Source organism: Schistocerca nitens, chromosome 12, assembly GCF_023898315.1.
Source record: "Schistocerca nitens isolate TAMUIC-IGC-003100 chromosome 12, iqSchNite1.1, whole genome shotgun sequence".
NCBI lineage: Eukaryota > Metazoa > Arthropoda > Insecta > Orthoptera > Acrididae > Schistocerca > Schistocerca nitens.
Window position 1 is genome coordinate 120477121 of NC_064625.1, and position 24742 is coordinate 120501862.

A 24742-nucleotide genomic window follows, 5' to 3' on the forward strand; every position below is an offset into this window, starting at 1 on the left:
CCACCTCTACTTACTGGCAAATTGGTACATTCTATGGAAGAGAAAGTACATGAGAAGCAGAAATCCACCACAGAACCTTGTCTGTGCCTTCTCCACGAATTTGTTAGCTGCTTCTGCATGACATTTGCTAACAGAGTATCACACAAAGCAGAGGAATGGGGATCTCATTATTGGTACTGACATAGTTCTGTGAGGAAGGTGGTAGTTGTCTGAATTATAGCGTGACAGGGAAAAAGATACACTCTAGAAACAAAATGATGTTCCACAGAACGGTAGCATATGCCCTCGCCACAGAAGACCTAATTCAGAATATTTGTGGCCACTAGGAAGCTCCTGTGCGCAGGTTTCTAGAGCATACAAGGTTTATTGCCGATTCGCTTATGACTTATGTTGTCAATATCCTCATTCTGAAACAAAAGGTGTACCATGTTCATTGGTGGGGTGGTGTATCTGCCCACAACAAGACTCTGCCCCAGACAGCAACTACAATATAACAACGCATTACTTACTTTGGCTAGGAAGCATTTCCTCATTCTTTTTATGGACCCATCTAGATTCTTCTGATTTCTTTTCTTTGTGTAACATGAACTAATGAGCACAATTATTTGGTAAAAAGATTCCTCCCCATCTGGCCCTACCCACTGCATTTTGGATTCTCCACAACTACACAGTTTCGGCTGTGCAGCCATTTCCTAGAGTGCGTTGTACAACATGTCAAATGGACATATTTGGGTTACAATCAAAACATTCTTTTAGGCATAAAGTGTAAAAATATTATGTGTTTGTCAGACATCCTTACACTTGTAAGTGGTAAGCCACATCACTGTTAATCAGGGAACAGCTGATACCGTGTTAAGAGGGTGAATCAAATATGAACTGGAATTTACATCTGACAGCTGTGGTAGTAGACGATAATGGATGCAACCTCGGTAGGATGTTGGTGGGTGTCCGGAATAGCAATGTGATGCCACAGTTAGTGTGAGACAACTGTTCGAGTCACAGTGCCATGAGTGAGTAAGAGTACACACGTCTGTTGCACGATGCATAACCATCAACTTTCTCACAAAAGAAGGCGCCAAACCTGCAGAAATTTAGAGGAGAATATGTGTTCAGTTTGGGGAAGAAATCATCTGTTCAGCCAATAGTATATACTGTAACAAACATTTCTGCAACTGATCCGAAATGTGATTCTTCTACACAACAATGCAAGGCCACACCTTGCTGCTTTAACAGGGGGAAAATGGAGGACATTCATTGGGAAACTCTGAAACATCCTCCTTACAGTTTAGATTTACAGGTATCATCCTGCCACTACCACAGGTTTGGACTGCTGGAAGAAGAAGTTGGAGGACTCTGGTTTGATGACAGCCCAGTGGTAGAGGAGTTAATGTGCAAGTGGCTGCACACCATGTGCCCCTTCTTTCTTCAAGGACGGCGTGAAAGAGTCGCCAATTCAGTGGGAAAAATATGTAACAAGATAAGCAGACTGTGTAGAAAAAAGAGGTGGGTGTATTTTTGTTTTGGTTTATTCAATAAAGTTTACGAAAAACAATTCCTTTTCATACTTGTTCTCCCCTCATAGTTTTAAAGTCCAGCCAACTTGCTAAATTTTAACAGTGTACAATTAGACAAAAGTTTTGACTGTAACCCAATTATGTCCATTTGATGAGTTACACCACACTTTTGAAAATGGGTACATAGCCAAGAGTGTGCTGTACTGGAGAATTCAAAACAAAAGGATATTTTAATTTGAGGAATGGTATAAAATGTTGCGGATTGTCACTCAGAGAAGGTGTTTTGGCTGTAGTCCCCATGGTAACTAAAACAAAATTTTGTGTTCACAACATTTTTGATGCTTTCAACTAGCCAGTGGAACTTCCTTTCTGCATACCACAACAAATCTACCTATTCAGACTGAAAACAATGATCAGTACTCTCTTATACGCTTTTGATGAATAACATTCTGTTAATGGAAAGAGTTGAGGTAAACACTCACTGTATAATTGTTGCGCTTAGCGGTTGACATACACATAAACAGGACTGAAATTATTGATAAGCTACAAACAATGTCCTTCTTCAGAATCAACAGACTAATGACAAAACACACACACACACACACACAGCAACATGATGTTTTATGTATGTGCTTATAAATCATTCAACATCTCAACTACATAATGACTGGCTACTTTTCCTCCTACCAGTATTTGTATTCCATCCTGTTCATCAAATTCCTCCAGAATGTACCACCACTGGCAAAAAATGTGGGTAACCTACACAAGAAGCAAATTTTATGCTAAATCTCATGATAAAAGTACAGCATCATTTACCTCTAGCGTACGTAGGTATCATATGCGATACCTCTAGTCTAAAATTTTTTGTGCGTTACTCGACCACTTTACGAGTGCGCCTGCCGGTATCATAGAGTATACATGCAGCGCATTCTGTTCGTCATTTGCTTAAACTTCTTCATGCCATCAGCAGCTGGAAAGTCAGTGTTAAGGTCGGCATGCATCATGTCAGGAATTGAAAAAGGTAAATATTCTTATCTTTTGCAATTTCACACATTTAGAAGCATATTTATATTCGCAAATGGTTCATTTATCCTGTACATAAATATCTCTATTGAGAAACTACTCCTCATGAACAAAATGTTCTACTTAATTGCAGGTACGATCCGCGATACCTCGGAACTCTATTACTATAAATCTCCTGTCATTGTTTAGTTGATTATAGTGGTGTGTATGTGTGTGTGTTTCTTCATTTTTTGCTAAATGCTAGTCTGTTTGCTGTCATTATCCTGTATTAAATAACATGTGTCCCTTACATGTAAATATATTGGGTAATTGCTGTATTACATTAATGAAAATAATGAACCCAGTAATCCCATTTTTCCCTGCTGTAGGGCTAACTGATGATCAAATGGCGGAACTTTTGGTAGTGGAAGATCCAAATATTTCTGAATTTGAGCTGTCTGAAGAAGAAGATGAGCTTAATATAGCTGTCAGATCACAAACTCCAGCAGCTGATGAGTCATCACCCAAATCAGATGACAATGGAGTACCTTTTAGTGAGATCCAACACAGAGGTGCAAAATGGAGACACACGACAGAGTAAGTAGTTGCTAGATACAAATTTGTATAGCATAATTAACGTATAGTTTGCAAAGATTTATGTTCTTTTACTTTAGTTTCTAGGTTTAATCCTAAAGTACCAGAATTTGCAAGACCTGAAATTCCAACTGTGAAATCACCATTTGAATATTTCACACAATATATTGACCAAACATTGTTTGATGATACGATTTATTATATAAATTTACGTCATGTTACACAACAGGAAAGTCAATGGACTGTAGAGGAGCAGAATTAAGGAAGTCTTGGGGAGTTAGCATGCTAATTGCATTACTGGGGTTCCCTGGATTGAGAATGTGTTGGGAAAGGTGAACAAGTTATCCACTGACTGTAGATACAGTTAGCAGGGACAGATTTTACCTGATAAGAAACAATCTGAAACTGGTTAATGACAATGCTGTATTAGAGGAAACCAAACGAAGTGACAGTTATTGGAAGATATGACCACTCCTTGACAGACTAAGAAATGCACTTCGAAATCATCCCCGACCAACTCATACATGTATAGATGACCAGATGATACTGTTTACAGGTCAAGTAAGAACAAGACAGCGATTTAAGGGTAAACCTCACCTAGTTGGCTTGAAGAACTTTTGTGCCGGCTACATCCAACGGTATGCCACTTGACTCTTTGCTATACCAAGGAAAGGATAAAGACATCACATCTGGAAAAACTCCAGTACCTGACAACCTTGATATTGGAGGATGTGTTGTTCTAAAGCTTCACATCTGTCCCCTTACTAGATAGACTCCTAACTTATGGGTCAATCTTAGCAAATGGGACTATCACGGCTAATCGTCTTCCAAAAGCTGTAAATTTCAAGAAAGATTTAGATTTGAGAACAGAGGTTCTTTTGATCAGGTTGTAAGGAGTGTTGAAAAAATAGCTGCAATGAAATGGTTTGACAATAAACCTATTTACATTGCATCTTTTGCTTTTGGCATTCATCCCACTGCCCAAATTCAATGTTGGTCAAAGAAAGATAAAGTTTATGTCCAAATTCCTACACAAAACGCAGTTACCAAATATAACAAATACATGGGTGGTGTGGATCTCCTGGATAGGGTAGTGGGAAAATACCCAATGAGGAGAAGTACTAACAAATGGACAGTGTGTGTGACCCACCACTTGATAGATTTTGCTGTTGCAGCAGCTTGGCTAGAATATAGGCAAGAAACACAAAGTAAAAAAATTATGAGAAAAGATATCATGCAATATCAAGCATTCAAGGTTGATGTTGCACAAAATCTTATTTTCTATGGTGCATCAGAAAATGAGCAAAGATAAGACGATGATGATGAGGGTACTGATGATGAAGGTCCACCAGCAAAGCAGGCAAGAGCACCCAAAGCTTTACCAACTTTGCCATTCAGGGTATCAAATGCTAACCACACGCCTCAGATGATGAACAACATACAGAAAAAAAAATCAAAATGCAGGTTAGAGGGTCGTAGAGGACTAACGTTTGTACCATGTAGCATATGTCAAATGTTCCTTTGCTTTACATCTGAAAGAAATTGTTTTGCTGTTGTTCATAAGTAGTGACTTTGAACTTCTGTTACATTTCTCACATAAAATCAGGATTATTTTATATGTTAAGAATAATTTTGTTGTAACATTCATGTGTATTACTTTGCATTAACATAGACTGCAGGTATCACATACGATACCATCTGAAAAATATATATAAAAATGAAAATAACATTTTTCTCTGTATTTTTTATTTATCTGTGTCCTTAAAGTTTGTGAATATCAGTTTCAATAAAATCAGACTTCGGACCAACCTTCAGGACTCTAGAGGTTAAGCACCATACATATTCACAACCAAGCTACTTACTATTTGGAAATAATGGTTTATTCTTTATACAAATTGAACAGGGCGTAGACCATCAAGTATGAAAAAGAACAAGGAATGACTGACACAGTAAAAAATTAAATAATTAGAATAAACTTAACAGTGCAAAAAGTTAATACAATTTTTACAAACAAATATATGCAAATACTATTCACATACACATCCAATGTATGCTTCGCTTCACTTAGCTTCCACACAGTAAAATTTTCAATAAATGTGGCATATCGTACTGTAGTACGATACTGAAGTTGGTCACACTCATAACATACTGTGGTTCTGTCGAGCTTAGGAACTTTGACCTAATTAAAAACAGTTCAACAAAATGCAATGATTATGTATTTCATATGAAAACATGGCTGAAGAACAAATGTTTCCGTGATCTCAAAGCATTAACTACTCTGTGCATTAATGTAATTGGCAACATAATGAAACTTTGTCATTTGAATATCCTGCCAGCAGTACGCAATGCTAAATTAAGCTCCTTAAGTTTATCACTGGATTACGTTTGTGCATTCAAAAGATAGTTAGTTTGAAACCAAAGCCCGAGAGTGAAATTCTTTTAAGTATTTTTTTTATTCAAATAGGTGTGACACTTCCCATGTGGGTAGCTCTGCCTGTGCTTCCCCATTATCCTTATTTAAACTAAGACTTTTTACTGGAACTTCCTTCTAAATTAGCTGATGATGCTGTTCCAGGCTTTATCTCACTCACTGGTACAAGTGCAGGTATTCCCAACAAGTTACAGATTTTGTTCCTTATAGGTTTTATCTCCTCAGCAGCTTCATTCCACGAAGTTTCACTAAGCAGCTGCATCGCTCCGTCGACATCTGGCGCTTCGGACATCTCGTCACCGTACATCAGCAGGGCCTCGTACAGTTGAGATGCTGTCAATTTCCGTGCCCACACAAACGGCTGGCATATGTACCTAGCCAGTCGACCTAGGGCACGTTTACGCACAGTGCCTGGCACCTGGAACAAAAAGAGCAAAATAATTTTGTTACACTTCCTGCTCAATTAGCAATGTTGTCAGTGATATGCGACCTATAGGTTCATCTGTGAAAGGGGAGCACGAGTGTTTACTAAAGTACTGCAAGGCGACTTGTAGGTTTATCTTATGTTCAGAGCCGGTTTAAGGCCCAAAGGACACAAGTCACTGCTTGGAGTGTCAAGCTGAGAGGGCTACAGAGGCACCACAACTGCAAGATTTCTAAATAAGATGTATCACAAATAGTAGCGGTTGCTTGGGGTACCGAGCTGAGAGGGGCAGCGAAGTGCAAGATTTGTAAACAGTGAGCATCACAATTTGTAGCAATAACTGACACAGGTGAAAAGTGTGTGTGTGTGTGGGGGGGGGGGGGGGGCAAATGACCAAATGATAATTTGCTTGTGTGACCAGATGTTCTCAAACCAGCCCATGCTTCTGTGCAAAAAAAGGGACACTAATCCAATAGCCACATCCCTTTGTAACCACATACCTAACATTACTAGTTGGGGGGATTAATGCTAACTTGGAAAGAAGCATTATCTAAAGTCATTGAAAAATTGCTATATACCATGATTGTGAAGTCTGTTGACAGCTTCAACATCAAAATGGTTCAAATGGCTCTGAGCACTATGGGACTCAACTGCTGTGGTCATAAGTCCCCTAGAACTTAGAACTACTTAAACCTAACTAACCTAAGGACAGCACACAACACCCAGCCATCACGAGGCAGAGAAAATCCCTGACCCCGCCGGGAATCGAACCCGGGAACCCGGGCGTGGGAAGCGAGAACGCTACCGCACGACCACGAGATGCGGGCTGCTTCAACATCATTAGTAAAAATAAATTTATATTTCTAAAAGGTATTTCTAAAACAGCGACCATGTTTCATTCATAAATGACGGTTTGGAACAGCTAGACAAGACGACATTGCATGCTTGTATATTCTGCGATCTTTCAAAAGAGTCTGACTGTGTTCATCACAGGATACACTGGTATGCAACCCATAAGGATGAAAATAACTTTTGCATGATGTGTCATATCCCAGTAATATTGCTCAATTAAACTTGGACCATACATAGAAAGAACTGCTACAGGACAGTACAGAAGGTAATTGAAAGAAATCCATGATGAGACAAACAGAAATGACACTTTTACTCAAAGACAATAAATGCAATGAAGTAAATGTGATGAGTGCGGTTGACAACTGCTGGATGTTTGTTGGTACACGGTATGGGACCATGCAGCAAGACGTCTCCCCAACACATCCGAAACATGCCCAGTGGGATTTAATTTGGGGAAACAGGCAGGCCAATCCATTCACTTTATATCCTGTAGTTCCAAGAGCTTCTCCATTCCATCTGTGCTGTCCAATGTGGTTGCCCATTGTCACCCATAAAAATTAAATCTGGGCTGAATGCATCCCTGAAACAAGGCACATGCAGGAGTACAGTTCCAAAATAATGTTGCCTGGTGAGTGTGCTGTGTCCAAAGATTTGGAGGTCAGTACACTGATACTGCATTAGGATTCCTCACACCATAACACCTAGACCACCAAAACGATAATTTTAGACAGTGTTCCTGAATGCATTACATGTTCCCACCTCTTGCTATATGAGAGTACGTCCAGAATCATGTTGAACTTGATCATTTTGATGGTCTGTGTGTTACAATGTGAGAAGCCATACTGATGCATGGGCATACTGACTCCAAGTCCTTGAACATGCTACGCTCACCGGTCAACACTATTGTGAGACCGACTACTCCTCTATGTGCGTGCATCTTTTCAGGAGTGCATTCAGCCCTGAATCCATTTTTATTGGTGACAACACTTGGCTGCATTGAACAGCACTGGGGGAACAGCTCTTGGAACGAGAGGATATTCAGTGAATTGTTTGGCCTGCCCATTCCCCCAATTTAAATCAATTCACCCACGTGTATTATGTGTTGGGAGATGAACTGCAGCACATCCACATGCACAAATGTGCAGCCAGCAGTTATCAGCTGTGCAGGTGGAAGAATGGAACACCTGACAACAAACAGCTCCTTACCAACTCTGTGGCCAGCACAGGAGCACATTGCAGAGCTCAGGAACACATCACAGAGCTGCACTGATATCTGTGGTGATCACACATCCTTTTAAGAACCACGTGCTGCCTTAAGCAATGTCCAGGATACCATCGTACATTGCAGTTACTGCAGTGTAATTACTGTCTTTGAATAAAAGTGTCATTTATATTCATCTCATTGCATATTTCGTTCCGTTTACCTTCTGTACTATATTGCAGCAGTTCTTCCTATGCATGGTCCAAGTTTCACTGACAGTGACACATTATGATAAAATTACTTTTGTTCTTAAGTTCTGCACACCAGTGCATTTCCGCAGAAAGCAAGCCACTATGGAATCAGTGGACTAATTGGTAACTGACTAAGATCTTACTTACAGGGCAAGCATCAGATTTAGATGTAAACGAGGAATGGATAACAAGAGTAGAGTCTGACTGTTGAATGGCACATTATGGAGTCCCACAAGGATCTGTTCTAGATCCCTTAATTCTCATATAAATTAATTTACCTATTTTTGTCCTCCAACAAAGCAAGTAACTTCATAATGTTCGTCGACGGTCAGAGTACTGAGATTTATAACAAAATATATGGCACTCTAAACTAAAACCAATCCGTTGCTTGCAAATATTCTGAAGTGGTTCACAGTAAACTCATAAGCAATAAATCTCGGCAATACAAACTACATGTACTGTTTGTACTGTTCTCGAGTGTCCAGCCGAGTGCAGTCGTCCTCGATACCTCTAGAATGAGTGTCTTCACTACATTCCATTTCCTTTATACTGTGATCACTCCCCACCTGTTCCCCATTATCCAGTTGAAAGACACATCGCGTGAAGTGTCAGGGGGTTGACATCGTCGAAGACTGGGCGTGGATCCCAGTCCCTCAGTGCACACATAGCCTCTGTTGCGCACGGAAGTGGCTCTCGGTCAATTCTGTGATTTTAATTGGGCAAGTGCTGGGTCCCCGGCTTTGCTCAGGGTGTTGCCACTGTCTCTGCTGATCAGTCCACTGGGCACTTGTGTTTTAATAGTCTCCTTCAGAAACAATCCCAAACCGATGAGGTCTGTCTTAACACTCTCGATTGCAGAACACTGCATGGCTACAGGGGACACAATGAAGTATGAAGAAATGTGTATTACAATATAAAGCACAACACAGTAATGTAGATATACAAAAGAAAAACTACAATCACAGAACCAAAAATTCACAAGGACATAAAACTGTCAAGAGAACCACCAAAAAAGACTAAACCAACATTCATATCTATAATATATTTACGTACAATATCAAACAAATTAAACACACTAATGAAGAACGTAAGTATCCAATTCACGTACAGAACCAACAATAATATCCAGCATAGACTTCAGTCAGGAAAAACAAAATTACCATCATACGCAGAACTACGCAAAATCGAATGTCAATAGCAATAAATTTTACTTAGGACAGCAACTTTAGTATAAGATATCGAGAGCATGCGAGATTTAGCAAAAATAATCCATCTACATTTTCAACCACTTAAAGAGCTATAACCTTAAAGAAGAATGAATAGAGCTAGCAATGAAAATTTTACAATTATTACTCAAAGATTTAACATTGAACATACTTGAAGAAATAAAAGTCTGTGTACACACATTACAATGTCCTGGTGATATTTTAAATGAACAAATGTATTTAAAACATTAACATTTCATTCACATTATTATTAATTTCTTAACCGAAGACAATGGGTACACAGAAACAATTACCCACAGACACACTAATTATGAAGATCATACATACAGCCCAAAACAACAAAATCAACACACCACGCCGACTGTAACCATATAACATCTTTGGCCAACTGTCACTATTGTTAATCTGTAAAATTAGACAATAAAACATCAAATTGTAAAAATTACAAGAATGGATGATAACAACATGAGCAAACCGCAAAACAGTTTATAGCATAAGTGTCCTAAATCTATACCACGTCGTAATACAATGCAGAGCGACAGCAACCACTGATGACATATGGATATAATTAACAAATTTGTGTATCCAAAAATACACTTAACAAACATTATAATAAAATTTAAAAAAATATTATGAAACTTCCGCAGGTGATCTGAAGATGGAAACTAGCTTAAATGGATCCATCACAATAAATACATAACTAATTACTATAGCAGCAATCTGGATTTTATTACATAAAGTCTCTAAGAGATATCTTCAACACTGCAAGCTCAATGGAATGTAAATGTTATATATCAATTCTGTTGTTTGTTTAAGGATGAGAGGATGAATGTTCATGATGATTTTATGATGGAGGAAATTTTTTGTGGTGTTCTGTGCTGGGGAGGGGAGGTGGAGGGGAGGAGACAAAGGGTACCAACACATTCTGGATCCAAAACTACCTTCAGAGAACAACAAAACTTAATTGATGAATGTTTGTCTGGATGTCTTTTTTTATTATGATGTGGAAGGAGAAGGCCTTCTCTGTGTCGAGATGGAAGCAGCCAGAAAGAGGATAATAGTGGGCTCTTTTTTTCTTTTAAAAAAAGATGGGGGTTTGGAGATCTTTATTCCAAAAGCATTGCCAACCACTACTGAGGTACTTGTCCCACTGTTGTGACACAAGGCAGCAAACGGTCATGACACAAAATTCCTGAGGCTGCATTGTGAACCAGTTACAAATGTATTACTTGACGTTCTCATCTGACGTGAATTATTTGCCTCTCAGTGCCTTCTTTAGCTTACTAGAAATGGCATAATCGCACAAAGACATGTCCAGGCTATAAGGACAGTAACTGAGGATCTCCCACTTGAATCTCTACACATGCTACTCGACGGTGGGGCCTTGCACAGTCGTGGAGCAGAATGGCCCCATGGCTGAGATGCCCTAGTAGTTTTGATTGTTCACTTTCAAAGAGTGGTCAAGGTTTGTAAGTATCATTGCTCACTCACTGTTGTTACATGCTGCAGGAAGTCGAAAGAAAGGGCTCCTGTGATAAAAGTTGAAGGTCAGCATACCCTTTTCTGTACTTGTTCGGACAGTGACCCTGGATGCTTCCACTGGAGACTTTGTTAGTTTTGACTCGAGTTTGAACTGATGACACAATGTCTTGTCATCAGCAACCAATTATGAAAGGGGCTTATTCCTTTGCTTGTCACAGAGCTGTAGACATTTAAGACAGAGTCCCACTCAAAATCTTTCCTGTGCTGGTTGAAGACTGAGGTATCTGTTGTGTGCACACTTTGTGAAATTTCAGTCTAGCCTTAATGACGGCAGCAACATTTCGGACGTCCAATCCAGCCTCTGTAACAATGGCTGTTACCATAATTCATCGGTCTTGAATAATAGGTGCATCCACCTACTGGATGATGACACAATTCCAGACCATACATCATCACTCGACAACATCTGTACACTTGTGCCATTCTTCGATGAATTTCTGTTCCCCGCACTCATTCTGCTTTTAGAAAACATACACCCTTCCCCTCATCTCTTTAAGCTTCCGTTTCCCTGTTTTCAGCATGGCTGAGTGTAGTGGGCCACTGACAAGTGTGCATGCTCGTTCTGATGTCATGTGGGTGTGTGACCGTGTCACGCAAGTCCCAGTTTGTGAATTCAGCACTCTTACAGGGACTACACCTTCTGCTGCAGGCAATAACATTAGGACACTTTCAATGGTTTTTGTGTTACAGCTGCCAGCTCATTTTTTTCTGAATGTAACTTATATGTAGGAACAAATAAACAGTTATTAAATGATAGGTCTTTATGCCACTAAAATTTAAATTAGCACGTTTTGCGGACAGGCTTCCCTTCACATTTTACTTTTGCCACATATTGGCATTTCTGTTAATATTTGCACCTTTTATTGTCAAATATTATTAATGAATTAATCTCAAATCCAGAATCTATGTTGCGTTGACACACTGATCTACAGCATAGTCGAAAGCTTAGCAGCTGGTAGTTTCATTTTCTATTATTTTCTTTTTACTTGTGCCCAGAGTCCTGCAGGGTAAATACATATGTAAACAACATGAACCCCAAAAGTCTGATAAAAGTAAATATTGAAAACTCTATATTAAGTTATTTATTATATATTTGTGGGTAGTTGTCCCTGCAAGCATTCAGTTTGATTGCACTCTAGCTTTTAGTTTCTTTAAGTTGTTGTTATGCTAAACACTTATTTATTTCTTCCAAGACTGAAATGAAAACATTCTAACAACATTGGCTGTACAAATCGGCTGTTCAACCATCAAAACTTACCACTACAATTCACGGCTGGAGTTACTAAAGTACACTTGGGAAGCCAGAGCATGGACAGATTCTCATAAAATTTTACCCGAAGGCCTATCGAACAGAAATTTTACCAGTGATGAGACATGGGTTTCCTATGCTAATGCTTGGATCCCTACCCTTCAATGAAGAACTTCAGGATGCTATCTTCAACTGACTGCAACATCACGCGGCAGAATTTTACCTATATCTATATCTGTATATTTTCTCTGCAAGACACTGTACACTGTGTGGCAGAAGTTATATGATACCAATAATTCAGATTTTCTTTCCTACTCCTACCATGTATTAAGTGAGAGAAAAATAACTATCTATATTCACCTTGACACACTTCTTAATCTCTCTTATCTTTTTCTCACAACACCTATGCAACATACATAAGTGGCAGAATAGTGGCCATATAGTCTCCTTTGATTGTAAGTTCTTTAAATTACCCAACAGTGTTTTGTAGGAACCACCTCATCTCTCTTCCACAAGGATTCATATTTAAGCTCCAAGAGCCTATTACACTTCTCTTAAGACTATATTGACCTGTTACATTCCTGGCAGCGAATTGCCGAGTATGTTCGATGCCTGCTGTTGCGCCTAATGGGTAAGGACTACAAACACTGGAGCAGTACTCTAGTAGAATTGTTCACACTAATGTCTTGTAGCTATTTCATTTACAGATTCATTGAACTTCTCCAGAACTGTTTCAACAAATCTAAGTCTTCCATTCACCTTCATTAACACTGAATTTATGCAATTGTCCCATTTCATATGATGGAACTGAAAAAGTTGTCTCCACTAATTCTCATGTGTCTCCAAAATAATAAAACTCTAGTTGGTACTTATGAGTAAAACAGCAGATCCTGGGGATGTTGGAAATCTATACAACTTTCTCAGGCATTTAGATGCCAAGACGGGTGCAGCAGAAAGGAAGTACACTTATTATTGACCTTTGCCCTGTACATTCGAAGGAAACGTAATTTCTGAGGAATGTAAACGTTGTGTTCCTCCAAACTGCACAAGTCATCTGCAGCCACTGTACCTCTGAACCTGGACATAATACACTCTGTTAAACCCAGATACAGAGTAGCAGTTGTGCAGAGATCAATTTCATTCTTTGACAGGAAGGGAGTTATGAGACTCTGCCTTGTACAGGCTGTGTATACATTTGTTGCTGCCAGGTATTCCGTAACGCAACAGACTGTGTTAAACAGTTTCACAAAGGGTGGCTGTGTCACATCAGTAGCTACTGAAGATGACACTGTTCCAGAAGCAGAATGGAGGAGCAAAACTGATATTTCTGAAAATGAAACATTCCAAAGATTTGTGATGATTATGTCCAGACTTCCATACCTGAGATTGATGCAAGTAAACTGCTTACGAAGCAACACAGGTAGAAGCTGGCAGTGATAATGAGGGAGGAGAAGAAGAAGAAGAAAAAAAGGAGGACATTGCCTCAAGTTTTGCTGATGCTGTGCAAGGAACTGATACTGTCAGGAATTTCTTTTCCTTTCTTAATGTGGATAAATTAATTCTAATTTACATCAACCAGCTGGAGCGACAACTTCTTTCACTGCCATATGCCAGAAGCACAAAATAACCACGACTTCTCGATTCTTTTTAAAAAGAAAAAGGATGTATTCTGTGATAACTTTCATAATTGTATGTTTACTACATTTAAATTTGCAGCACAGGATATTGGTAATTTTGTAATTAAATAGCACGTGTATCACCTAAACATGCTTAAAATATGCTTCTGGGTCACTCTTTCCCCATTTATAGAACACCCCTACTTAAGGAAAAAATATATGGGTCCCCCGAGATTAGTTAAGAAGGGGTTTTACTGCAGTTTTGTGGTAAGACTTTTACACTTCATGTAAAAAAATTAAAAACTAGTGTTTTGGGATTCATGTGCATTCTCCACTATGCAATCTTTCTCATTCAATTTTGCAGAAACTACTCATTAAAAAAATTGATTTTTTTTTTGTATCTTATAATCTAATATCAAAGCTTGACAATTAATTGGTTTGTTTTCCATTACTGTCCACTGTTATCGTCATACTTCGAAATTAAGTAAAATTACAGCGCATATTTTGAAAAGCATGTGGTAAGAAATGGAGTTGCTTGCCAGCTTACATTTGGTGCATTTTAGGTCACACAATGCTGTGTATGAAATGTAGCTAACATATTGCAATTGTTTTTAATGCCGGAAGGAGAGGCATATCACTTTCCAGTCTTGAGTAAATATAGGGCATATCTGGAAGTTGACGAGGCTGTCAGTGACATGCCATACACTAGACTATTGCCACCTGCTGCATCTTGTTGCTTGTCATATCATTCCTGGGGGAGCAACAGTGTTGTATGGATAACCGTTGCACTACAAGGCCTTTACTGCATGATGGAACATTATCAAAATGCTCTGCTTTAATCTTTTAATCAGATAATATTAGGTTCTTTCTCTTTACTATAGGGTTTACCTTACATTTACCCACCAGCACTGCCTTTCATTACGCCAACTGAACATTTTGTCCAAGTCCTCTTGCAATCCCTTGCGGTTCTCAAGCGATAATAATTTATTGTACAGAAATGCATCTTCACTGAACAGTTGTATAGTGCTGGTGACACAACCTGATAAACACTTTATATACAGGGTGTGTCACTAACTATTGCTACCAAGAATAACTCTGGAAGTATGACAGGAACTGAAAAGTTTGTAGGACAAAAGTTGCATGGGACAACAGGGGCCATAATATGACATTGGTTTTTTGTTGCTAGGTGGGGTCACTTCAGAGATATGAAGGTCAACTTTGTTTTTTTAAATGGGATGCTATAATGTGGTACTTATTTTCTGATAGTGGCTATTGAGACAAATCCAATGATGTGTAACAGTAAGGTCTTTGAAGGTCAACGAAGGTCACAAAGGTGACATGAACGTCCATTAGAAGGTATCAATGGAGTGCTGCAATCTTATCATCATGGATTGAGTGGTATTCCTTATCACATCGGCACTTATCGAAGCACATGCTCTGACAATTCTCTCTCACATATCTGTAGGTGTGGTTGGAACATTTTTATAAACAATGTCATTTGCGAATCCCCACAAGAAAAAAATCAAGAGGCATCAAGTCTGGTGAACGAGCCGGCCACGACAAATCTCCTCTGCATCCAATCCAACGATTTGGGGATTGTCTCTGCAACTCATTTCTAGCCATCAGCAATAAACATGCTGGACACCCATCATATTGATACCACATTCAGTTTCTTGTTCCTAAAGGTATTACTTCCAATAACAGACCTAATGTTTCTTGCAGGAATGTGGTGTACTTCCTACCATTAAGATTTCCTTTGATGAAATAGAGGCCTAAAATTCTGTCCTCCAGGATCCCACACCATACATTCACTGACCACGGTTTTTGGTGTGCAACTCGCTGCAACCAACATGGATTTTCAGTTGCCCAATAAGGCAAGTTATGCAAATTAACATTTCCATGGTTCGTGAATGTATCCTTGTCACTAAATAAAATCAAATTAATAAATGTGCCTTCCCTCTGAATCTGAAGTTGAGCCCATTGGCAGAATTCAATGTGATGCACACAATCCGTACCAGTTAATTCTTGGAGGAGACTGATATGATAAGGATGATATCCATGGTGATGCAAAACATGAACAACACTACTCTGGCTCATGCCAGATTCCCTTGTGATTTGATGTGATCCAACACAAGAATCTTGAACCACAGTGGCAAAGGTACCAATTTCTGTTCATTCGTTAGTAACTTTCCTTTGCCGGATATGTTTCCAATTCATTAAAGATCCAGTTGTTCTCAATTTATCATACACACATTTAAACGTACGACATGTAGGGTGAGTACATTGAGGATATCTTTCAGTGTATAAGTCTCTAGCTCTCACTGAATTTCGTTGGTGTTCTCCATACATGAGAAGCATATTGACTTGTTCTTTGAAGGAATACATCATTCACATTCGCTTGATTCGATGATGTTACTCTTAACTTTCCTATTAACTGTTGTATTGTGAAACTGTCGAATGATGCTTACATGTCAATGGCATGTTAGATGGATACACCATGTTCGGCGAATATTTATTATTTGCACGATAGAATTGTCAGAGCATTTGCTATGATAAGTGCAGAAGTGATAAGGAATACCAATCAATCCATGAGAAGAAGATTGCAGCACTACATTGATACCAATGGTCATCACTTCGGACACCTTCTGTAAATAGACATTCATGCCAACTTTTTGACCTTTTTTGACTGTCAAAGACCTTACTGTTATACATCATTGGATTCATCTCAATAGCTGTTACCACAAAATAGGTACAAAACTATAGCAACCCATTTAAAAATTAAAAAAAAGGTTGACCTTCAAATCTCTGACACAACCCCACCTAGCAACAAAAAACCAACATCATATTATGGCCCCTGTTGTCCCATGGAGCATTTGTCCCACAAGCTTTTCAGCTACTATCATACTTTTGGAGTTATCCTAGGTGGCAATAGTTAGTGACTCACCCAGTATACTGAGAAGATAAAAGGTCCTATTATGCTTCTTTGGGGCACATACGGAGTTACCCACATTTATGTGGAACATTCTCTGTCTAGAATAATGTTCTAGACGGGGGGATGTGTTCTGGCTTCCTGCACGAAATGACTGCTTTGACACCACTGGGGAGACACCGCAACAAACCGGACTCTGTCTCTAACCCCAGTCTTCACGTAGTACTGGTTTCATGGGGCAGTGAATTTCGTGTGCTTCCTAGTTTTATAGTGAAAATTTACTTGAAATAAATAAGAGCAGTAGTAATGGCTCCACTGCTCATTGTAGAAGACTGCCTACAAAACTCGTGATGTACATCACTGTTACCCAACAAAACATTTTCTTTCATTGCAAATAGGTATCTCAGTCCAAATAAGAGGACAAAACAAATGTTCATAATGCTAAATACGCTCAGAACATTTCATCCCTGTGGATTAAATGGGGCTTTGAATAACAAACTAAGACGCATAAAAACCGAACAGTGCCCCTTCGCAGAAAATATCTAATTGGGACATGAAACTCAGAATGCTCTAACAGACTGTGGCAATGTAGGAGGTAAGAGGACAAATTAATTGCTTAAGCCTTAACTACCAAGCATCGCCTTTCAGACTGCTACGATTTTTTATCTCATGATATCTCACATGCTCCTGTGAAGCAAAATGGACTCTTTTGTGTGCCTTTCTATTGAATGACAAACTACAAGTGAACTCTTGCATTGTTGCTTCTCTTCGTTTCTTATTTATGGGCCTTGAGAGGTCTCACAGATGTACAATAGTGTTTGTGCATCATCGTTCTGTTGAATGGTACTGTTTCTCAATTGTGGGGACAACTGGACCTTCCATGCAATATGTGGATGTTCAAGAACAGCTCAGTGAATCCTCAGGTGAAGGCCTTGATGACAGCAATAACAATCCTGATTTTGAGATATTTAGTGATCACGACAATAATTCAGAATAGGAAACTGAAAGTGATGAAGATATGACACCTGATTATTATGATGGGGAAACTTACATATTCGGTAAGAACAGCTGTTTTTGCTGGAGAAAACAACAGCCGCCAGCAACACAACACTGTCTTGAAGCTTCCAGGACTGCAACAGATAGCGAAAAGACTCAGAGAAAACCCTGCTGTTCTAGAGGTATGGAAGCTGTTCTTTACCCAAGATAATGCAGATGAAGTCATTCTATGGATACATCTGAAAATATCTAAGCTTAGAGTACAGTATGCAAAATATCACTTGTCCTACTTACAAGATGCTGATAACACTGAATTGAAGGCACTAATTGGTCTATTAGTGTATTCAGCCATTTTCAAATCGGGGAATGAGTTGGTTTACAGCTTGTTTGCAATTGATGGAAAAGGCAGAGATGTTTTCAGATGCACTGTTACTTAAGAAAGATTTCTGTTTTTATTATCTGCATTACGATTTCGCAACCCACATGATCGGAGGGGACAAAGAAAGTAGACAAGTCAGTAGTAATTTCTCAAATCTTTCTGCATTTCACTGAGAACAGTCAACTCTGCTACTCCGTTGGTGCAATGGTGTGTGCTGATGAAATGGTTGTACATTTCCGTGGAAGGTGTGGGTTTAGAATTTATATGTCAAACAAACTGGCAAAATACAGACCGAAAATTCAATGCTTACTCATGTATGTACAAATTACTTGTACAAACATACATTTATTCTGGAAAAGGCAGTGGTGATCACACCCTTTCAAATTGAGGTAGATCACAGTATTCCCACACATGCTCTTCTGAGACTGGCAAAACCTACTGAAAATACATGGAGAAATATTACAGGTGACAGCTCATACTCATCTGTAAAACTAGTCATTGAATTTTTGATAAAAAGGCCTCACATACATCGGCACACTGGAAAAAAAATTAAAATGACATGCCACAGCAGTTTATAACTAATAAGAAAACGGGTGTGAATACGATTGTTTATGGTTTTACAGAAGACATGACACTGGTTTCCTTTGTGCCCAAAAAGTCCACAGCTCCAATCTGATCACTTCCATGCATCATGCAGTAAACAGTGATCCCGAATAAGGAAAACTTAAGATCATCCTGTTTTTGTAACATGACAAAAGGTGGTGTGGACTGTCTCGACCAGAGGTGTGCAGCTTATTCATCAAGTTGCTGGACAAGAAGATGGCCTTCGGTCATTTTCTTCACATTAGTGGATGTTGTTTGTGGTGTGAATTCTTATGTGGTACTCTAAACTTATCCTAAGCAAGAAGTAATGATGAGATTGACCTTCATGAAGACTCTAGAAAGAGGTCTTGCAGAATCTCTATCTACTGTTATTATTGTAATACACAAATTAAAAATAGACCACAAATTTTGCTGTGTTTTATTTGTCTAAATGTTTTAAATCCAAATTTTTACAAAATCTACTTGCAAGAAGTGTAATGAATGTCAGGAAGTCATGAAAAAAATATTCAGCAAGACACTGGTTTTGTATATAAAAAATAAAGAGGTGCTCTAAGACACCACACTGTAATAACTGTTTCCTGTCAACATCCATAGTAGTTATGGGTTAATTCTGGCAAAGGAACATTAACAAACATTTTCCTAAGTTAAATACCTCTTTTTTTATTGTTAAATGTGTGTGCTTCATAAATAATGAATATGGTATTTTGTACTTGTTATTAGTAGCACATTACTGAGGGTCTCCTTCTGCAGTCGAAGTATTTTGACGACTCTTTCCATTGCTTCTACCTACAGCAGCAGACAATGTGTTGCACACACTGGAAACCAGCCACCCCAACACCCTCGCTGGTCACTCGCATTGAAGGAGTAACTTAGATGGCCACACTTTCTGGACACCACGCACACCCAACCATTGCTCGAGCAAGAAATACATTTTTCAGAATCACATATTTGTGTATGTGTTCCACATGTTTTTATTGCAGTTAGTAGTTAACAATGTAGCACAGTGCCAATCACCCTTTGTAATGCTAGGAAGATAAACTCTACTCGTTCAATGGAATCTATTGTTTACAAGATGCTGTCTATGAATAAAACATGTTGTTTTTCACAAGAGTATTTTTTTTCTGAATTTATGCTGAATCCTTAAGAGAAGCTTGTTTTCCTTCAGGAATTTCATAATGTTTGAAACCACAATACTTTCTAGGATCCTGCAACATGTGGAAGTCAGTGATATTGGTCTGTGGTTGGCACACTCAGTGTATTGTGCGGAGAGAATCTGTCAGCTCATTAAAATATACGATAAATGCTTAAATATGAATGGTCATCTCTTTTCTTTCTTCTCTCTCTCTCTCTCTCTCTCTCTCTCTCTCTCTCTCTCACACACACACACACACACACACACACACACACACACACACGAACGCACACAGGGGGAGAGGGAGAGTTGTTAAGCCGCACCTGGATTAGCTGGCAGAGTAACGGAATGATGGCTCCAATCCTCTTCGCACTGCGACCCGCTTTGTTAGCTTCAGCTAGTGCCAGTTCTAGGAGGTCCTTCGCCAAATTACTTCCCTCATTCCCATCCTCAGACTTGAGGATCACGTCGAAGCAGCCACGTTCCAGCAGCTGGTTGAGTGCTTTCATCACAGGCACGGCGACACGCTCACTGTACTGGTTCTCGCGCCAAATGAGCACGGCAGCTGCAGCTAGGCGAGTCAGCTCTCGAGTATCCCGGGTTGTACGTAACTGTTGCAGGTGGGCAATCAGTGTGGCCCCTGCACGATTGGCCTGAGGAGAAACATCACATTAAGCTTGTGCTGATATTGTTTCCAATCACTACAGATTTTCTTTTACTGTCAATTTGGTTTGTCCTGATAATAGTACTGAATGACACACTAGACATACTTTCTTAAGGACACACTGACCATCCTGTAAATGTTCTTAAACTATACACTACCTGGAGCGGGGAGGGGGGGTGGGGGTAGCACGCAAAAAGGTAAGAGAAAAGGAATGAACCTTCATTGGTTGAGAGGGTATGTGATGTTATAGCAGTGATTACAAAACTAAGCCACATTTACAAAGAACTTGCTAGTATGAAACCACTTATCAGTATAACACTGCATCACCTCAGGCCTGGATGCATGCAGCGATTCGTTGGGATGGTTATCATGAGCCATTCTATCCTCTCCTGGAAGCTCGGGAAGGGTGTCACAGAGCTGTTGTATCCCCTCTGGAGGCAAGCTGGTCCACGACTGTTGTAACTGACATTGATATCCTGGACACCGGTACTAGGACAGAGTTGATGTCCGAGCTGGTCCCACACGAGTTCTATGGGGGACAGATCTGGTATCTTGCTGGCCTTGGAGTACCTCAACATCACCCAGACAGTTCAAAGACACACATTCCACATGTGGACAGGAACTGTCCTGTCAAAAAAGTGACCACAACGTGTCGCATGAGAGGTAGCATGTGAGTAAGCAGGATGTCTGTGATATACTGCTGTGCCAGTCTGTCAATCACATACCTGACAACTTTCAAAAATAAAAAAAAAATCAGGAGATTCAGTTTCAAAATTGGGAGGTATAAAGACTAAAACTGTGTCTCATTATCAGTACAATCTTTTGAGACAACTGATGTCTTTTCCTGTGATGTCACAAAGCTATACAACGGCTTTAAAAACTCAAATGAAAACACTAGAACTGCCTAAAATGTTAATATGTGAAGTATGGGAAAGGGAACCACTTACCTATAGTGGACTGGTTCGTGGTACACAGAAACACACAATAGAAAACACATAACTTGCCATTTATTTCCGTTATAACACCTCAACCATAAGTTATTTTCAACTGTTATCTTAACTGTTTTCTATTATGTGTTTCTGTGTGCCACACACCAGTCCACTATATATAGATATTATCCAGGGACATTTTCCTGAACAGGTGACTCATATGGTCTGCACAATTGATTGGCAAATTGTCTTGTAAAATAAACACTGTAAATATTAATGATATGAATATAATAGAGGGAAACATTTCACGTGGGAAAAATATATCTAAAAACAAAGATGATGTAACTTACCAAACAGAAGCGTTGGTATGTTGATAGAGACACAAACAAACACAAACACACACACAAAATTCAAGCTTTCGCAACCCACGGTTGCTTCATCAGGAAAGAGGAAAGGAGAGGGAAAGACGAAAGGATGTGGGTTTTTTATCAGATCATTCTGGGTTAATGATTGGATAATCCAAAAACCCACATCCTTTCGTCTTTCCCTCTCCTTCCCTCTTTCCTAATGAAGCAACCGTGGGTTGCGAAAGCTTTAAATTTGTGTATGTGTTTGTGTTTGTTTGTGTCTCTATCAACATACCAACGCTTTCGTTTGGTAAGTTACATCATTTTTTTTCTTTTTTTTTAGATAAACAATGTAAATAAGCATTCAACATTTATCACCCAGTCACTTTCATTTTTAACAATGAATTCCAGTTTTTTATTGTTATTCACACACTTAGGATTTTCTTGGTGCTTCTTTGTTCACACATTTTGAAACATTGCTTTTTCCACCACGTGATATACAAATGTCGCTTCGGCAAAAAGTACAAAATAAGAAACAAAACACAAAATCAAAATACTACGAATATGATGTATAAGATATACAAGAAGTAATGGCTTACACGAAGATGATGTCTTTCAGGGTTTCAGGTAACAAAATAACTCTTTAAACATTCATTTATACTGATTATAAAACATGAATAACAAGCAATTTCACTTAAGCACAATGACAGCACACAACACTTAAGCACAATGAGGACACCCAAACACAAGTCCAAACAGAGCACACCACTGAGCAATATGAGTACACATTCTACTAAATTCATGTGAATGAGGAAAATAACAACTGATATGCAGATTGCGTACAACTTTCTGATTTCTATGAACTTTGGTATGTACATGGATTAAAAAAGACTAATGAACAAAAGACTTCAACCAATGGCCCAAAAAGCATATAAATGAATAAATAAATATGGAATAATCAATAGGCAGGAGAGTACAAAATCTGAAGTCTCTTGTCTAAATCAGGTAAGTAATCACTACCAGCCATGACCTGAAGTCATATCTAATGGTTCCACTACATCATGAACCCAAGAGTAACATCGCTATGCCTCTCCAAAACATTGGAAGAATAGGACCATTCCTCAGACTGCGCCATATTCACAAACTACGGTCATCCGTGGTAGTGCAGAACCGCGTTCATCACTAAACAGAATGTGACACTTCGATCGCCGGTCACAGCACTACTTCACACACGGTCATTTGTGTTGTGGTGTTAACGGCTGCCTACACACGGAAGGGTAATTCCCCAGTCCGGCTGTGGCTAGTCTCCGGCCAATGGTGTGAGACGACACAGAATATTGCAGGGAGTCTATTACTTGCCCTCAGGTGGCAGGTGCAGATGTGGAGGGGTGACACTGTATTTCGTGCACAATACCGCAATCCTCACTTGTGGTGGCCTGGTGTGGTCCACCGAAACTTTGACAATGAATACGTCTGCCTTCACATTCCCATGCAAACTAACACTGAGCTACTGTCACAGCTGAATGGCCCACAAATACATCTGAACAGACAGCCAAATGGAGACTGATAATGAGATCCTTTTCAAACTGTGTTGTCAGGTGCTGCTAACACTGCCTCACACGAGAACGCAGCAGCTCTGTCTTTCATGGTGATTACTCTACATATGACACTGCAGACACTCCTTATTGCCATTCTAATCATTTACATATCGAAATGTCAGGTATGTGTACAAAGTTGCATTGACATTCGAGCATATCTTCTCGGTGCTACATTTTTTTTGCCAGGAAGTGAATATTTTTTCTCTCGTGAGAGGCACTTCAGTTCTTTTCAACTGAAGAATTGCTATGTAAGTATTCAAATCATCTGATGATGACTGGTTAATAGGTCTGAACTGATAATTCCATCGCTTGCATGACCCGAGAATGTACATGTAATTTTAAAAAAACTGTACTGGTTAATTCCATGTCGAGTGGTCTAGGGATCATTACGTGCACATCTCAGGATTTATTCACATTTTATGTGTAGGTTTACCGAACAGCTCAGATACAAATTTATAGTGCAAAAATTTTAATACTTCAGCAGCAGGAGCCTCTCAGATGAAGAGTGATGAAATGTTGCAATGATATTTCAAAAGTTTTGGCCAAGCCTGAAGTGCTGCAATTCAGCAAATAAATGTGGTAAAACTGTAAAACTTTGCAAGATGTGTCAACAGTTTGTGACATGCACTTCCTGTAAGTTCTAAGTCATTTTTTGGACAATTTTTGATCCAAGCAGCACTTCTGAAAGAGTATTACAGCTCTTAGCATATTGATTATGTCTGTGGAAGATCAAATGAGGCATCTACTACAAATAGGGTCACAACCTGATAAGCACTTGTGTATCTTATATATTGTGCTTGCAGCAAAATCAGGTATTAACAATTGTCAGATATGGTTTATATTACAAGGAGACAAGCTGACATAACAACTTCCTTTTTAACAAAAGACTAAACAATTCCATCTAAGAACAGAACAACAATGGATTACCAGCATGACTAACACAGATCCATTCAGTTCCACTTGGAGAGAAGGTTTTAGTTTATTTTGAGCACATTCACTCAGTTCGGTATTATGGAATTATGTTCTATATGAAAAAATAAATTACTTGTACACTACCGAAGAGATTGAGGGGCTGGCCAGTACTTACCTCAGCTCAGTACAGCCGATAGATACACAAAACAGAACAGAAAATTTACATTTCTAGCTTTCGGAACTTTGTTCCTTCATCACGGAGGAGAGAGGGGGGGAAAAAGGGAAAGTGGATTCAGTTACTCACAACCCAGGTTACGAAGCATCAGGGTAAGGTAAACAGGGAGGGTAGTA

At 39.2% G+C, this 24742-nt stretch overlaps 1 protein-coding gene across 1 annotated transcript in view; it reads right to left on the minus strand.

Annotated features, from left to right (window-relative positions):
* Positions 1–4965: 4965 nt before the first annotated feature.
* Positions 4966–24742, minus strand: part of LOC126215339 (tubulin-specific chaperone D) — a 196441-nt gene continuing 176664 nt past the window's right edge. The window contains exons 17-18 of the mRNA XM_049942023.1: positions 20265–20594; positions 4966–5959 (exon numbers count right to left, since the gene is read on the minus strand). Coding sequence (XP_049797980.1) covers positions 5633–5959; positions 20265–20594 — 657 coding nt within the window. The 3' untranslated portion in view covers positions 4966–5632. The remainder of the gene's footprint in view (positions 5960–20264; positions 20595–24742) is intronic.